Source organism: Hippocampus bargibanti, linkage group LG04 (genome assembly GCF_051943395.1).
Source record: "Hippocampus bargibanti isolate YZ-2025 linkage group LG04, ASM5194339v1, whole genome shotgun sequence".
In the NCBI taxonomy this organism is placed as follows: Eukaryota; Metazoa; Chordata; class Actinopteri; order Syngnathiformes; family Syngnathidae; genus Hippocampus; species Hippocampus bargibanti.
Genome location: NC_142737.1, coordinates 5,294,836 through 5,313,752, shown reverse-complemented (window position 1 = coordinate 5,313,752; position 18,917 = coordinate 5,294,836). Strand labels below are relative to the sequence as shown.

The 18,917-nt window shown below is 39.5% G+C and overlaps 2 protein-coding genes across 6 annotated transcripts in view; one reads left to right on the top strand and one right to left on the bottom strand.

Moving 5' to 3' along the window:
- slf1 (SMC5/6 complex localization factor 1) overlaps positions 1 to 7,269 on the top strand; it is a 61,440-nt gene extending 54,171 nt beyond the window's left edge. For 2 of the 3 annotated variants that reach the window (XM_088993706.1, XM_088993705.1), the window contains exons 19-20: positions 5,387 to 5,567; positions 7,018 to 7,269. In XM_088993706.1, coding sequence (XP_088849832.1) covers positions 5,387 to 5,513 — 127 coding nt within the window. In that variant the 3' untranslated portion in view covers positions 5,514 to 5,567; positions 7,018 to 7,269. The remainder of the gene's footprint in view (positions 1 to 5,386; positions 5,568 to 7,017) is intronic. The other variant, XM_088993707.1, reaches the window with a different exon arrangement.
- The window catches only part of LOC148898821 (multiple C2 and transmembrane domain-containing protein 1-like), a 117,859-nt gene that overhangs the window by 19,591 nt on the left and 79,351 nt on the right, over positions 1 to 18,917 (bottom strand). For 2 of the 3 annotated variants that reach the window (XM_088993703.1, XM_088993704.1), the window contains one exon: positions 17,060 to 17,116. In XM_088993703.1, coding sequence (XP_088849829.1) covers positions 17,060 to 17,116 — 57 coding nt within the window. Of the gene's footprint in view, positions 1 to 7,325; positions 7,425 to 17,059; positions 17,117 to 18,917 lie in introns of all 3 variants that reach the window. The other variant, XM_088993702.1, reaches the window with a different exon arrangement.

Below are 18,917 nucleotides of genomic sequence, written 5' to 3'. Positions count from 1 at the left end.
TAATTGGTTCCCAGACAGAGTGTGTAAGGCGAAAAGTGTGTATCCCCAAAAATAATCTCCCATAGGAAACCATTAAAATGAGAATAATCCGTTCCCAGGTCCCCATAAAACATAATTTTCTACTTTTTAATATTCTAAGCCTAAAAACTACACAAAATATACCTTATTTTATGTAGAATAAATATGCTATGGAATTATAATTAAAGAAATAAACTGTACTGTATAATAAAGTCGTTTTATTTACCTATGTGATGGTTGTTGATGGCTTGATGGAATGGAGTGGCCGGTTTCCTCATCATTAAAGACTTGATGAGGAACATAACCTTTCACCATCGTGAGGAATTATCCCTTGTAGGTGCTTTCTCTGTGATAATTTTATCTAGTTCCTCATCAATTGTGTTCTGTTTAGCTGGGTTGGTAGCTTTTTGCATCAATTGTACAGATGGCTTGTGCGGGTTGTTTGTGGAGCCTGATTGATGGGATATTTTAACCTTGCAGTCTAGACTCTGCCTTTGAACTATCAAAGTTGAAACTCTCACTGTCGTCTGCCTGTCTCTTTAATGCCTAAACAGCCCCCCCTCACTGCTGCGTTCTTGACCAATCACGTTTAACCGACGACTTGGGGCGGGGAATAGAGGACAAAAACAGTCGACTGCCATTTTGTGTTAGAAGTGATGTCGTTCGCGAATGCGCCCGTTCGTGTACGAAAAAAGTTCGTATGCCAAGGTAAAATTTTCATAAATGTAACATTCGTAAACTGAAAAGTTCGTAAGCCAAGGGGTTCATAAACATAGGTAGTTGATGAAACTCGCTCAAAAACAAAGTCAGAATAATAAAATGTCAGTCCATCTGTCTTATACCATTCCTATGAGAACAACTACCTGCTTTACCCACAGACAAAATCTCATAAAATCAACCCCGCCTGGCTCCGATTAGGCTAAAGGTGCAATCCCCCGCCCGTCGGATGTGACAAATTCCGGCACCCGAACTCAGCGTGCGCAGCTTGAATCATTCCGGCAGATCGTGTAATAAGTCCACCTAATGAGTGAGGTGTCGTGCATTTTAATGGCCTGCCAGTGCAGGTTCACGTGCGATGTGTTTGTGGTAATATGTTATAGTAAGTACGGGATCAGTCGGGGGGGAGATACAGATTTGTGACTGCTGTCAAATAAAAGAACATTCAATATCAGGTAAATTGTCGGCTGAAAGTGAGATGTGTACTCATATCATATCATACTCAAGTATGATATGTCTTTTTTAATGTCCTGGCCTAGCGTGTAGCTAGTATATAACGGTATATAACATAAAAGCAACATTAAGCCATTTTTTTGGATAGTTCGAATTGATAGAAATGTCAATCTGGAATGTTGTTAATAGTTAATAGAGAACTGTTGATTTTAGAGTACTGGTACAAATATTGGGGGTCGAAATAAGTTCACCGACAAACAAGAAATACAGACTATAAGATTTCAAGACTCCGCTTTGGCTCGGAATACAAAACAAAACCAATACAGCAAGAAACTAAAGTGCCTCATGTTAATTTTCACATGATTAACCCTTTCAGAGACAGCGGTTACTAAAGTGGACATTTTATTGTGTTATCGGGTTATAGGTTGAAGACCAACTGTCAATCAATCTACCAAGACATCATCCATTCCCGTTCTGTAATTCTTTCATTCATGCATTCATCTCAGTTGAGTGCGATAAAGTCACACCAGTGGCTGACCATCAAGGCCTGCAAAGCCTTCTATGCTTGCCTAAAAATATCAGAATCACAGACTGCAGTTAATCATATTTTGTCCATGAATTCTTATTATATAATTCCAAATTGTCTTCAAGCTTCCTTTCCTTATTTTTCCCCTGTTGCGCTGCTTCCAGATGTGTGTTATCGTATTTAAGCATTTAACCAATCATATTTCAGCCATTATTTGTTACCAGGGTCAGAAATCCACCTGGACGCCTTCACAATCAGTTCCGTAGACTGTGGCTGATTAAATGTGTTGGTAAAAATGTTGCTCTAACCAATCAGATTTTGAGTTGGCAAACCAAAAGGGTTACCAATGCCCTTTTTGAAGTACAGTGAGACCTCAACTTACAAACACTTTAACTTACAAACTTTTCGTCTTACAAACGCCAAATTTATGAAAATTAAACCTTATAATAAGCACTATTACACTTTAACTTACAAACTTTTCGTCTTACAAACGTCAAATTTATGAAAATTAAACCTTATAATAAGCACTATTTTCATAATACACACCCACCATGGCTGGCGGAGTGATCTTCGGCAAAAGCACACGACCGAACAGCACCAACAGTCCTTATGGAAGGTGACTCTCCTTCCATAAGCCATCAACGACCATCAAAAAGGTAAATACAACTTTATTTTACAGCAGTTTATTTCTTTAATTACAGTCCTCATGCAATTCCTTTTGACCTTCGACCTCCAACGCCATTCCATCAAGCCATAAATGACCATCACAAATGTAGATAAAGTGATTTTATGATACAATGCAGTGTATTTCTTTCATTGCAATACAATAGCACATTTATTATACATACAATAAGGTATGTTGTGTGTAGTTTTAAAGCTTATTCAGTTGAAAAGTATATTTTATGGAAACCCGGGAACGGATTATTCCCATTTTAATGGTTTCCTATGGGAATTTTTTTTTGAGATACACACTTTTCGCCTTACACACTCTGTCTGAGAACCAATTAAGTTCGTAAGTTGAGGTCTCACTGTATGGTGTGATTTGCAGTAAATTAAATTACACTTTTTTCAGTCTGGATTGATTCAGACATAGCACTACTGAAGGCTTAGCGAGGAAATCCATCGCTCGCCACTGGATTTCAATGAGTACTGCAAGAATACAGAAAAAAAAATAATTTTATGTATTGCGTTCACCGACCACAAATTAATATTGGTAATGGGTTACAATGTGTAATTTTGAACAAAAAGGTATTCCCCTGTTTTCGAGTTACACGGTCATATGGACAGAAAGAGGACATTGGTGCAACTTGTTTACAACTACAGAAGGATTGCATTTACGACTTCATACATATCAATCATACAATACGAATCATACAATACAAGTCAGATTAAATTATAATAACATTGTGGACATTGTGCGTATATCAAAAGTTGCTGGAAAAGCACATTAGCAAAGACGGGCTAAGATAAACTGACATGCTCTCCTTTGGGCGTCACAAACCCCTTGACATCACTTAACTCTCATCCGTTGTGCGAGAGTAACATCCAGTGATCTTTTTGATACGAGATTTGTGTCTAAGGTTTGCATCATACGTTTGAGAATGTGACAGGAATTTGAAGCCGTGACGTGAAAGGCGGTCCGCTGCAGGTTCACTGCGGGAGTGCCTTTAACAAGGCAAGCACTTGTTAAAGTGACGCAGATGCACAAAGATGGCGAAATAGCAAAGTCAGCCGAACCACGTTGCACTTGTGGTCAACTTATTCAAACACTTGATTAAATATTTACCGGCTGGAATACGCTCCTTTCCTTCGTCACGCAGAGAGAAGAAAAAAACGAATAAAGACATTTTGTCCTTCAGTGACCTAAAGCCTCGAGCCAAACGCGAGCGGACACAGAGGACAAAGTCAATTAGACGACGGACTCAAATATCTCTCCTATATCTACGGCTGGCAACGCACAGCCATTTTGAGGGCGGCTTGAACCTAAAATCCCATTGTTGTCTCTTTGCCTTGCCTCATAAATATGACAAAGCGATGAGATCTAATGTAACGGCGTGAATCCCGTCGACGCCGCATGATTAGTCTGAACCAAACGTGACTGCCGTGCTAAAATTGCACCTGTTTCTCATTGTTGCTCTTTCCGCGGCATACTGTTAAAAAAATCCAAATGTCAAATGAGACGTGACAGAATGCTAATGCGTGGCTCCCACAGGGCAACTCAAGGCATCCTTGTTGATTTTGCAAGGAAAGCGAATGATGATTTTGAGCAAGGGAGAACAAAAAAAACTACTTTTTTGTTTGTTTGTTTTTGTGCACGTTTGTTATGTGAGTGACGCCGAAAAATGCACGATTTCCAAATCGAGTTAAAGAATAATATCAGTAATTTCTATCTATCTATCTATCTATATCTATCTACCCATCCACCTATCTACAGTATATAAATAACTATCTACTTATCTATCCCTCCATCCCCTATCCATGTATCTATATCTAGATCAATCTCTCTATCTATCTATATCGATTTCTATATGAATATCTATCTATCTATTTATCTATCTATCTATCTATCTACCCATCCACCTAACTATCTACAGTATATAAATAACTATCTACTTATCTATCCCTCCATCCCCTATCCATGTATCTATATCTAGATCAATCTCTCTATCTATCTATATCGATTTCTATATGAATATCTATCTATCTATTTATCTATCTATCTATCTATCTACCCATCCACCTAACTATCTACAGTATATACATAACTATCTACTTATCTATCCCTCCATCCCCTATCCATGTATCTATATCTAGATCAATCTCTCTATCTATCTCTCTATATCGATATCGATTTCTATATGAATATCTATCTATCTATCTATCTATCTACCCATCCACCTAACTATCTACAGTATATACATAACTATCTACTTATCTATCCCTCCATCCCCTATCCATGTATCTATATCTAGATCAATCTCTCTATCTATCTATATCGATATCGATTTCTATATGAATAATTATCTATTTATCTATCTATCCATGTATCTATTTTTTGAAGGACTTTAATCAAATATTTCAGCAGCAAACCAAGCATGACATTTATGTTGATATCAAGGTCATTTACAACGTTTGCCTTTTTGTACAGGAATTACATGTGTGTTATATTTGAATATAGTCCCCCCACCGCCACCACCCCACTCATTGCCTCCCTCCAACCCACCACCGCGGTCTCCTTTGCCCGTCCTTCCCCGCATGTGGCCTGGCAGAATGTGATGGATGGGACGCCATTACTCTTGTCCTCTGTCGGCCTGATTTTGCTGTTCCAGACCATTTTTCTTTTGTACATCCATAGTTGGGAATCATCTTAAGGTCTCTGCCAGGGTTTCATTGAAAAATATGGAATTATTCAATGTTTTTTTTAGCAATGGTACATCATGTTACACTACAATTAAAAAAACTACACTCTTCCGCATTGCAAGTCTTGTGCCTTGTATTAATTTTCTTCTAAATCAAGAACAACAAAAAACACCAACACTGGCTTTTTTAGAATTTCATATGGGTAAAAAAAATACTTTAAAGTGCAGTGGTGTGAAGTGAGGGAATCATTTCTTAAAAAAATAAACAAGATAAATAAATAAATAAAATCTGCATCCTGTGTGCTCATTACAGATTTATGGCTCTTGTTGAAAGAAAAGGTGGCGGATGCCTGCTAACACGTCTGACTTTCAAACCCAGACGAGACTCCTGTCAAGTGGTGTGCTCCACATTCCGCCCAATAAGAGACGACGGAGAATGAACGCGCAGCCAAACTGCTCTTCGGTGACGGCACTCGGCAGAAGTTACTTTATAGGTGCGTGAGAGCACACGGGAACTCCTCACCTACAGTGCGGCGAAGGCTTTTGTGGTGCTTTGAAGCATAGTTCATCAGTCAAAAAAAAGTGCAATTGGTTCAGTCACTCTTGTATGTGATTGAGAACAATAACATCCGTGGAGTAAAACATTGCAGTCTACGACCTAACAAGTATTTTTTTGCAATGTTTTTGTTTCTCGTGGTACTTTTTTAAGCAAAATCGGTCATGAGCATGCTTAAATTGCCAAATTGATAAGGCGCACACCCCCAATGAATGGTGTATTTTCAAAATTTTTTACATATCTAAGGCACTCCAATCAATGAAAAAAAGTTTTCCAAATATAATACGTAAATACATAAAGGTTTTCCAAATATAAGGCACACCGTATTATAAGGGCGTATTAGTAAAGGCTGGGGCTACGCACTACTTGTGGGGGGAAATGGAATCGGTAACTGCTTACAGTAGTTGCGAGACCTGTTGTGGCTCAATATTATTTCACACACCTGCGTATAAAGCGCAGGGTCATCTTTTGAAGAAAATCAAGGCCTTATACACCGGAAAATATGGTAAAATGTTGAGGGTATGATTGTGGATAGCAATAGCAGTTAGCGGTGCTAGCTTTAGTGATTCTGATCGTCGGCAGGCTTAAAATATTGCTACGTAGAGTCTTGTCAAGCGGAGAGTTGAGAAAGCGGCACAGGTTCGGTACACAATACTCATTTGGGGCTTCAAAAGGTGTGACAGAAAAATATACAGTGATACCTCGGTTTACAAACCCCTTGGCTTATGAACTTTTCGGTTTACGAACGTTACATTTATGAAAATTTTACCTTGGCACACAAACTTTACTTTGGTATACGAACTTTTTGCGTACACAGAGCTGCCTCAATGAGTGATGTGTCGTTCACGAACAAGCCCGTACTTCTAACAACAAACTGGCAGCCAGCTGTTTTTGTCCTCTATTTCCCACCCCAAGTCTTCGGTTAAAGCCACGTGATTGGTGAAGAACGCAGCAGTGAGGGTGGGGGGGGGGGGTTAAACATTAAAGAGTCATGCAGACGACAGTGAGAGAGTTTCAACTTTGATAGTTTTAAGGCTTAGAAAATTAGAAAATTATGTTTTATGGGGACCTGGGAACGGATTATTCTCATTTTAATGGTTTTCTATGGGAAATTAATTTTTGGGATACACACTTTTCGCCTTACACACAAGTTCGTAAACCAAGGTATCACTGTATTTCCATCTCTAGTAGCAGCCCATAGTGGAGTGCATGTTTGATTACGGTTGACTGGACTGGTGTTAATCTATAAGTGGTGTGTCATGTCCTCTTCAAAGGCAGAAATTACAGATGTTAGTTTGAGTCACTCCCCCGGTCAGCCTTAAACACCTCACAGCATACACTCCCAATGGCATAGTATCGTTAACACACTGTCACATTTCAATCTACAGCTGTCTCCTTGCAGTTCTACAGGGAAGAAATATAAAAAGACAGGAGCAGGCTGCCATGCCAGAGGCCCCATTAGTGCCCTCCATCAACCTCAAGACAAGCGGAGATTGGAACCCCGGAGCCGGGACTAGGTAAAGTGCAGAACGTGCAAGAGGATGGGTGGTCTGGGCAACCACGAGGCTGAAAGGGGGACAGGTACGTAGAACCCGACGAGACAGTCGTTAAAAGGAAGTGACCCAAGAAGACAGTGACAGACGTCATCGGGAGTCGGGAGTAGACACTGGAGGAAACCACACGCATGCCCACTTACCACCATGGCTAGCATCCACTCAAAGCGGCAGGAAGCCAACATATCCTCAAGGATCTGGTTTTTATCACGGCTGTCGTCCGCGGCCTCTGATTTAGGTTCCTTGTGGATAGATGACAGTCAGATGTGTCTTGACGTTTCAGTGAAATAAGGGTGTCAAAGCTACGACTTTAGGGTTGGAGATGGAGTCTTGTAATACTGCAGAGTAAGGCTACTTTTTTCTGGTTTTACCATAGAAATGGATTTCACACTACAGATCCACAATTACGTCATCATAGATGTTTTATTTCTATGAGACTATGTTTTAGCTGTTATTTTACTAGGGTCGGTCCACTATAAAGTGACTTAGTACCCTAAAATAAAAACCTCCATTGTAAAAAGATGGTTAAACATGTCCAAACATACCGATATGATCAGTCACTTCTAAAGTTATTTGACAAAACAAGTCATTTTGAACATGTGTACTCCATTTTCATAATCAAATCAAACATACAAATAATCAAACATAACCTGAACCTGAAATTTCCGCATATTTTGTATTGGCTGTACACATTCTGGTTGCAGAAAATTAACGTCTTAAAAAGTACGGGTGATCACTAAGGATTTCTAATCATATAAAATCGACTAAGTAAAATCGAATTAGTAAAATGCAAAACCATAGTTGTCAAAGTCAAGGCCGGGGGTCAAATCTGGCCCGCCATATCAATATATTTTGTCCGCGAAAGCAAATTAAACGTATGAAATGCCATGATTCCTGCTAAAGTCCGAACCAAAATTTCAAATTCAGGTGTCAAAATCAAGACTTGGGGGCCAAATCTGGCCCGCCACATTCTTTTATTCAGCCCGTGAAAGCAAATCAAGCATGTCAAGTTCCATGATGTTTGCTAAAGCCTAAACCAAAATTTCAAATCGTCCCATGTAAACCACAATTATTCTTGACTTCAGATTTGAAAAGTAGTTATTCATTAATTTGTTGTGTATTATTTATGTAATATGTGGAAAAGATGAAACATTGTAATGGCTTCTTCAAATTATTCACGGCCCCCGAAAAGAAATTAGTTCGACACCCCTGATCTAAACATTTGTGCGTGTGTAATGGGAACCCTCAAATGTACCCGAGAGTGACGCTGACTCACTTGTACTTAATTTACGTGCTATTGGGCAAATAAAATATGCATCTTAGTTTTCCCAAGTCTACAAACTCAAATGGATTGTTAAGAGTTTGAAAATGAGACAAAAAAAAACTTTGACTGGAGGGAATCGTGATGGTTTGAGAGATGATCCACCTCACGCATGTGTGCGGCAAAGCGGAGAAGCAAACAAACAAACAAATAATGCCGTATGGTTTGCAAAGAAAGAATGCTTCTTCACACCTTTAACCACCTCCTCCCCCGCTTCCACTCCTTCTTCCTCCATTACCCAAACATGATTAAAATACGGTTCCAACCGGCGTCTCTGTAGAACGTCAAAGGAAATAAAACTGAGATGGGATGGGAAAAACGAAGCGGAAAAGTCAATAGCATCTTTTACAGTGGAAAGCTTTTCATCCTTCACAGACGGCGAGAAGAAAAGAATGCAGACCCCCATTATGCCGGCAGAGACCCCCTTGATACTCGAGGACAACCCTACTGCACCGCAAGCTCAATAGCCTCCCGAGAAGATTTCAATCACAGGTTTCGTTTATTTTATATTTTCACCAAAGGGTGATAAAAAAATAAGAATTCCAGTGCTCTTTTTAGTGAAATTACATTGTGCCATGTTGCTATCTGAACGATTGTGCAGTGTCATGACAGAAGGAGAGGTGGCGGGTCCTGGCAAAGTGCTACTTGAGACGATAACTTCACCCTAACACGCTTGTTTAATGGTATAAATGATACAATTGTGTTTACTTTGAGATTGAGAAGAGCTGTTTCACAATCATAGGACCTATTTTGTTTCTATTTGGGCTGCAGCATATCCTCTAGCACAGGGGGTCAGGAACCTGTGGCTCGCGGGCCATATATGGCTCTTTTGATGATTGGCATATGGCTCGCCGATAAAACTAAATACATATTCTCGCCTTTTTGCTGTTCAAGGGAAATTTTGATTGGATGATACTGGCCGTCATGTTGAAACCCCTTTAAATGAACCCGACGAGTAAAAAAAATTAGGAGTACACTTCAGCTTGAATGCACCGGAGCATTCACCTTTGAGGAGAGAAAAGGTTCTGATTCTAATTTGCAATGAGACAATACCATTGATGAAACCGTCGAACGTCAGTGACATTTTAACAAGCCCCATGTTAACGTTAGCATCAATATACTTCTGAGAGAGGTATATTGCAGATAGCAAGTGTGGAAGCTAATGAGCCGTGTGCGGGCTAGCTAGCAGTAACTTCGCCTGTGGACCCAACAAGTTGACTTTCATTCCGATCGTTTGGCTGGATTTTTACCAATCATGAGGAACGGAAAACCATTCATGTTATTGGTGAGTACTATCACAAAATGATTTTAAAGAATACATTCTGACGTTTTGTTGAAAAGTGGGCGCGCGTGAGTGCGTGTTTGCGCGCGCACAAAAGTACCTCTGTTCTGGGTTGTTTAACAAATCCCTTGAGAAAAAGAAACTCACATTTCTAAATATTTTACTTTTATGCCTCTCTTAGTCAAAAAGGTTCCCTGACCCTGCCCTAGCACCTCGATAACACATGAACCTACGCAAGGATCCTGTTTGTGGACTTCAGCTCTGCGTTCAACACCATCACCAGCTCGGTGTGCCAGTGGATCCTCAGCCACTAGCACTGGAGCCCCACAGGGATGCGCCCTCTCACCACTGCTCTTCTGCCTCTACATAAACGACTGCACCTCAACGCACGCAGCTGGACTTGCAAGAATCAAGACAGGAGCAAGTAAAATCTGACTGGACCCTCCGCACCCTGCCCACCACCTTTTCCAGCGACTTCCTTCAGCCTCAGGCAGGCGCTACCGATCCATGCGCACCAAATCCAGCAGACATTTAAACAGCTTTTTCTCCCTAGCCATTAGCTCTATAAAAAGTAACCCAAATCTAACTAACTGTTTAGTGCCTCTTTGCAATTTTGCACAACCCTGCGGTTCAGTAACCCGTTATAATCATTGTAGCTCCAGCTCTGTACTCACTTGAAATTGTTTGCTTGATATTTTGCACATTGTCTCAGTTGTTCCTGAGAGGTACCATTTACATTAAATAATTATATTTGATTAAATTATATGATTATTAGATTAGCCTTTATTAGTGTAGTCCATACTTATTTGTCATGTTTTGTTTATGATACAAGTGCAGCATGCTCTACCGGAGACAAATTCCTTGTGTGTTCTAAATACTTGGACAATAAAGATGATTCATTGTTATCTTCTGAGAAAACCCTTTACAAAGATGACGTGAATGTGTCATTGTTCGATAAAACCAACGGTTCAGTCGTTGGAAAAGTGGATGGCTTCAAGCAAAAGTTGCTCTGTTCTGGGTTGTTTAACAAATCCCTTGAGAACAAAAACTATTGGTGAACATCTGTCTCATTTTCACCGTTTCAGATGAAAGCAAATTGTCTTCAGTATACAAAAAATAAATAATAAATCAACCTCCAAGTTCCAATACTTTCGGAGGAGACCGCATATAATGTTTACGCCAACTATTACATGTGTGTATATTTATAAAACAATCCCAGAATGTGGTATTGGATGAATACGTGGGGATTACAACGATCAAAATTGATAAATATCAGTTGAATGAGACATCCGGACGGATCGTATGTGTGTGTATGTGTGTGTATGTGTGTGTACGTGCATGGGATACGGCGAGATAGACAAGGGGGGGGGGGGCAGCGTGAGCAGTGAACAGCAAGCCCGTGAGCGGGACATGATTGCAGTGTGTATCTTATCTGTGTCAAGTCCTCCTGAGGCTAGCGGAGCCTAGCTGAGCACAGCGCAGACCCTTCAGTGACCAGTCAACCATGTGAGGGTAATCTCCTCTCTCTACTAGCCCCCCCCACCTTCCCCCCCAAAAAAAATCCCCTCATCTGAGAGACAACTGTTTCACTACACACATACCTCCCGAGCACAGGAACAGGAACGCAAACGGCCAAGCCAATGCTGAATGAATGACAAAGCCCTATGCTGGAAATATGGCTGCACTCTGTACACTCTTTACATTCTGGATGCGGACTTACATTCAGGGAGAATAATTTGTATCCCCCAAAGGAAGCAGTAACGGATAAAGATTGCCCTTTGAGATCTTCCGCTATTGACAAACAAGGATAACATTGGGTGTCATGTCATGGCGCCATTGTTTACATTATTCATAGGGAGAGTGTTAGGAGAGATGGATCTTTTTTTCCCAGACCATTGTGTATGATGCATTGTATTCCTGTGTCTGTAAAATGAACAACCTCTTAGGGAGAATGTAAATATCGATTCGATGACAAACCGTTGATATGTGTTGATGGTCCAAAAAGTTTTACCCTGGCTTGATTGGACCAGAATAAAATCATTCATAGGGAAAATGTGAATGTTTGATTTCGAATACAGTCACATTCCAGATATCAGTGGGTGTGCACACTTATGCAACTGCTTTTACTTCAGTATTTTTTTTCTTCAATTCTTGAAAAAAAAATCTACATCATCCCAGTTGCGTGATATGAATCGTCATGTACCCCATTCTCATGTTTACAAAAACATTACATTCCAACAGGGGTGTGTAGACTTTTTATATATGCTGTACTAGCCTACTGTGACTGTAACAAGTGTGTCCTCGTAGAGCGCCATTCCCATTTTTTTTTTCCAGTTTTGTTTTTTCTTGCTTGTGTGCCGATAAAGCACTGGCCAGACTTCTTTCTGGCAATTTTTTTTCCCTTTACCAAAGGGGAAGCATTTCCCTTTTGGCCATGTTAGTGCTTTGTTACAGCTTCAGCTGTTGTTAAAGTACTATGTAAATCAATATGTAAGTATTGTACAGTGATACCTTGGCTTATGAACTTAATTGGTTCCCAGAAAGTGTGTGTAAGGTGAAAAGTGTGTATTCCAAACATTAATTTCCCACAGGAAACCATTAAAATGAGAACAATCCGTTCCCAGGTCTCCATAAAACATAATTTTCTACTAAATAAGCCTTAAAACTACACACAATATACCTTATTTTATGTATAATAAATGTGCTATGGTATTGTAATTAAAGAAATAAACTGTACTGAATAATAAAATCGTTTTATTTACCTTTGTGATGGTTGTTGATGGCTTGATGGAATGGATAGCTTTTTGCATAGTGTCTCAAGGAGCTCTGGGTTGTAAATCGTGGAAGTTGTGATATTGCAACACCAACATATGCAGGCAGTCACACTAGAAACGTCATTAATAGCTGGTTCCACTGCTTGTCTTTTCTCTTCAAATTGTATAGATGGTTTGTGTGGGTTATATGTGGAGTCTGATTGATGGGATATTTATATATAAATATATATAATATTTCTAAGTTGGCTGCCATTTCCAGCTCCTTGTTGGGAGCTCCAATAACCGGCTCGTTTGCGAACGACACATCACTCATTGTGTGTTTCCCAAAAAATAGTTTGTATGACAAGATTATATTCTCGCGAATTTAACGTTCGTAATGCGTTCGTAAGCTAAAGTGTTCGTAAGCCGAGGTATCACTGTATTGTATTTCGTACAGCCGCCCTCATTTCAAGCTCAAATAACTCCAGACCCATATAATTTGGGAATTAAATCTTTTTTTCTGATGGAGAGAGTCTAAGGTTTATGGTGAATGATTATGTAGTCCTAAAAATTCTGTGGGTCTAGGAATTCGAGTGACAATGACAAAAACCCTGGCAATTTGCACGTGTGGCAGTGAATGAGTTAATATGGAGTGGGTATTATCATTTCTCTTTTCAGTCAAAACTCAGATGGTGATCCAAGTCAAAGAAAAAAAAACAACCTGCAAGGGGTCTTCAGCGCAATGAAAAACAGGTGCACCAGTTTTGGGCCATGTAATACGCCATTTAGCCTTTGGAGCAAAGGTTATCCAGCTAATAGCTGCCTTGTGGCGCACATGGCTAGCGCAAACATCTGGGATGAATTGTGCTTACTTGCAACATGTGCTTCAAGTTCAATTAAAATGCGACTTTGGCACATTTATCAATCCTTTTTTCACTCTCAGCCTTTCACTCACCCTCGTCTCTGAGTGCATAAAACGGGGGGCCTCGTTGACATGGTTTTCACAACTTGTCGGTCTGAAGCTGTGCTCAAAGTGCAATAGGGGTATGTGGGGGGGATGTTATCAAAGGTTAAAAAAAATTAGGTTGTGGAATTTGTTCTGCACTTTACCAGTTGACAGAGCAGCAGGAGAAAGTGAGATACTATTTGTCAGGATGAAAGCAAAAGCATGCGGGAGGACCATCACCTTCCTTTCGACTTTCCGACACCTCCAATAAAATGCTTACAGTTGAAGTTAGCAGTCGATCAAAATATATAAAGGCAGAGTTGGTAAATTGTTGCTTTTCTGACCGCTTTGCCATCCCAGCCTTGCGAGCAGAGCGCACAACAGCCTTCGGAATAATCGGTTTGCTGGACCTCATTTCGATCAGAAAGTACGCAATATATTTCAGGAAGTCGAATCTGCGGCTTTTCAAACGCTAGATCTTAGATTTTTTTTTCCTATAAGGGAAAGGGAATGTAGTGATGGTACGTAGAAAGGATAAAGGATAGAAGGTTGCTTGGCGCATTTCTTCAATCGGCGTGCCCCACATTTTCAGCCTTGGAACTTGACAAACATGGCGAGGGGGATGTCATGCTCGCGTATCCTCGTCAGGCAACTGGCATGCTGACTGACTGATTGCCTGACTTATTGCCGGGGCGACCATTCGACCATCTGCACACCGTGTGTGCATGCCTTTTTTTTTCAAGGCTTTTAGCTGGCAACTTGACCTTAAACGAGAATTATGTGAATGGAAGGGAGGATTTTTTTTTCAAGTAAATTCAGCATGTAGGGGAAAATAATTTCAGCAGGGCAAAATAATTTCAAAATCCTATACAGTGATACCTTGGCTTACAAAATTAATTGGTTCAGAGACAGCGTGTGTAAGGCGAAAAGTGTGTGTCCCAAAAATTAATTTCCTATAGGAAACCATTAAAATGAGAATAATCCGTTCCCAGGTCCCCATAAAACATAATTTGCTAGTTTCTAATTTTCTAAGCCTTAAAACTACAGAAAATATACCTTATTTTATGTATAATAAACGTGCTAAGGTATTATAATTAAAGAAATGAACTGTACTATATAATAAAGTCGTTTTGCTTACCATTGTGATGATCACATGGCTTTAACCGAAGACTGGGGGCGGGGAATAGAGGACAAAAACAGTCGGCTGCCATTTTGTTGTTAGTCGTTCGCGAAATACACATCACTCATTGAGGCAGCTCTGTGTACGAAAAAAGTTCGTATGCCAAGGTAAAATTTTCATAAATCTAACGTTTGTAAACCAAAAAGTTTGTATACCAAGGGGTTCGTAAACTGAGGTATCACTGTATTGCCTGGTCAAAGAGCTTGATAATAACTACTACAAACTCCCCTGAGTCTGCTCCCAGACCCTCAACTCCACTCCAATAGAAATGCCAAATCATCCATCCATCCATTCATCCATTTTCTGATCTCCTGCAGCCTATCCTAGCTGACCTTAGGTCCACCCTGAACCGGTTACAAGCCAATAGCAGGACACAGATACAAACAACCAACACCGAGTTACAACGTTAATGCAATTTGCTACACGAACAAATTTTAAACATCTTTTTATATCCTGAGACATTATTTTATTTTCTCGGACCTCCAGTTTTATACTTCCGCTCAATGACGTCATATCCTGCCAGCTCTCCCAAACAGCTAGGCCCCCCTTTGCGCTTCCACACTGCCTGGAGCACTGGGTACAGGCAGGTCCATTATGTGCCGTCCCAAAGATGAAAGAACCTTTTTGTTCTTACTTTTGATTCCTGCTTCATTCATAATGACCCTAACAGACAATTTTGAGTGTTCCATTAACCTCCTTGGCATGTTTTTGGAATGTGGGAGGATACCGGAGTATGCAGGGAAAAACCACATAGGCCTGGGGAGAACATTCAAACTTCACACAGGAAGGCCGGAGCAGGGATCAAACCCACAACCTCTGCTTGAGTGCATTGACCACTTGCACTTCGCAGGTTTTGGTCACTCTTGAAAAGTTTGCATGATAAATCGATCAGCATTCCACTTCCCGATTTAATCGGTTCTGATCACCCCACAGTATCAGCTTGAAACGTATCTCCAGTATGACACGATGGGACAAAATGCAGCTGCTCCGACATTTCAATTTCCAATTACCAAGTAGCGTCATCTACTTCGTGGCATTTGTTTCGGTAGCTGTTCGTACAGTGTAAACGAGCAAAGGCAGTAAAGCCGCCACCTGTTGTTACCTGATCGTGTCTGGACAAGTCCAGATGCTGTTTTATTGCGACATAAAGGGGCCAGCGAATGGAGCTAAATAGCCAACTAAGCTCTTTATATGAGTGTATGTTCTCAGGAAGCAGAATTGAAGCGTGACAGGAGTCATGTAATTCCGCCAACACGTGAAAAAAGGCGGGGGTGAAGGCGGGAGACATCGGGAGAGTGGACTCAGCTTGGCCGGAGCAGAAAATACCACTTTCGAAAATGTGAAAATGGTGAAAGTGTTGAGGTATGCACCATCAAATAAATAAATAAATAAATAAATAAAAAATAATACATAAATAAATACAACCATGAACAATAAATAAACAAATAAGTCAATAAATAAATATCTAAAAAAACAAGCACAAAGAAATAAGCAAATAAACAGATAAAAAAATGAATATATAATTAAATAAATGGACAGCTAAATACATATAAATAAATAAATAAATAAATACATACATACATACATACATACATACATGCATACATGCATACATACATACCGAATGAATGCACAAATAAATAAATAGAACCATGAACAATAAATAATTTAACAAATAAGCCAATAAATAAATATTATCAAAACTCTCAAGGGCACAGAGTTTTAATAATAATAATATATTTCATTTCTAAACGCCTTTCAAAAGTCTCAAGGTCAATTTACAGTCACATGATAAGTTTTTCTTGAAAGGAGCTTATAAACGAAATGTTTTATTATTATTGTTATTATTATTGTTATTATAATCATTTTTATTTTGTTATTATTATCATTGTTATCATTAGTATTATTATTATTGTTATTATTTTTATTATTATAAACATACAAATAAATGAATGGGGAAAATAAATAAACTGAAAAACAAAAAAAAAATTAAATAAATAAATACACTGGCAAATATATAAATAATGAATAAATACACATATACATGAATAGAAACACAATAAATATAAACAAATGAATAAAAAAAAAACAAATTAAATAAATACATGGGCAAATAAATAAATGAAGAAATACATACATAAATAAATAGAACCATGAACAATAAATAATTACACCAATAATCAAATAAATAAATAAATAAATAAATAAATAAATAAATAAATAAATAACAAGTGTTTGAGCCCCAAACAGAGGAAGAGAAAGTAAAGCATGTCTTCTTCCATCTTTCGCGGTTCTCAGACTACGAGGCAACCCGAAGCTACCCCTCGGGCGGCTCGTGCATGTTTGTTTGGTGTTGCGCATGTGTTGGTGTGCGTCCCCGATGCGGTATAATTACCCTGTCATCTTTGTCAAAATCCTCATCCTCGTCCTCCATCAGATCTTCCATTGCTTGCTAGTAGAAAGAAAGGGGGGGGAACAATCAGAGGTATAAATCATTTATGGTGCGGCAAGAGATAAATGTCAGTACAGCAGTTTTAGGGAGTCAAATTAATGTTGAGCTGCAACACTTTTGTCTTATCGTATGGACGTGTGTGTGTGTGTGTGTGTGTGTGTGTGTGTGTGTGTGTGTGTGTGTGTGTGTGTGTGTGTGTGTGTGTGTGTGTGTGTGTGTCAAGCATCAAAATGATTTACAGTTCACATTTAATTTTCGAAGCATTCTATTGCTAAAATATGTTGACGTTTGTGTAAAGGCTCCGGTATGGGATTTCAACATGCGGAGGATTAACGTCGACTCATCCCCTTTGAATCGCATCGCACAAAAAAGCATTCGCAACCTTTCCGCAAAGCTTTATGTTGGTCTTTTGACATCAATTGCCGTGGATGATCTCAATGGTCTATGTATGGGGGTATAAATATTGGGACACTTGGAGGGTTGCCGTTGGAATGATTACCGTAGATTTTATTCAATGTGATGACACTTATTTGATAATACTGTTGGGGAGGATTTGATGCGGTGGGGTTCTTGTTGTCTTTTGACAATATCAATTGAATCAAAACTAAGTTCAGGTATTTGTTATTGTTTGTATTAAAATCCTTTTTGGATCCCTATGTATTTTTCAGCCTGATTTAATTAGAATCAGAATCAAGATACGTTTTTCAGTGACCGGTGTAACCTTTTCTTCCTTGAACGGAAGGTTGCTAACACATTAGCATGTCATTGATGTCACAAATTAGAACTGTTGTTCAGGTTGGAATGGGTTATGGAAAAAAAAAACATTTGACATCTCCAAATGGTTGCGCAATGTCCATCCAATGTGAACGCATCAGCAAAAATGCTGCATTTTGTATTTTTGATGGTTTGGTGCACATGTTCGTCAATCATCCAACAAAACTGCAAATGTCCCTCTGAAGTCCTTAAAGGACAACCGACACCATTTTTTTGTTTCCTAACTAACATCAGAGAAACGTTTTATGGCATCTAAAATACCCAAAACACTCAGGCTGATATTTTTAGTCAACTGCAAAACACCAATAAAAATGACTTGAAGTGTCCCAAAACTGCCACAAAATGAGCTCAGAAATAGCAAGATTCAGAAAGTCCCGCCCCTTGTTCGTGACGTCACGCCAGGATACAGTGTCACAAACTGCCCTGCAAAATTTGAAGGAAAACACATAAATAACGCGTTGCACCAAGACTACTATTTGATACTAGTTGACACAAATTCCCAGCAGACAAATCAGCCCATTTCCTACTGAGCGTGGACGCAATCTTGTGCATTTTCTGGGACGCTATATTGGAGTCCTGACGGCTCGAATTGATACGGGAGGACTTCTTCAATCGATTGCAAACATTTATGATTTCCTCTTCAGAACTATTTGAATCATATTCATAACTGGATGAGTAACAAGAAAGCATCTTCTCCGAATCTGAAGCCATTGTTTTGATTCTACAGCAAGGCAAGACGTCCTGGCGTGACATCACTAACAAGGGGGCGGGACCTTCTGAAGCGCACCATTTCCGGGGTCATTTTGAAGTAGTTTTGGGACACTTTAAGTCATTTTTATTGGTGTTTTGCATTTTACTAAAAATATCAGCCTGCATGTTTTGGGTATTTTAGATGCTACGAAAAGTTTTTCTGATGGCCGTTCGGAAACAAAAAAATGCTGTCAGTTGTCCTTTAAATGTCTGCTGGATTTGGTGCGCATGGATCAGTAGGTCCTGCCTGAGGGGAGTAGCTGGAAAAGGGGGTGAG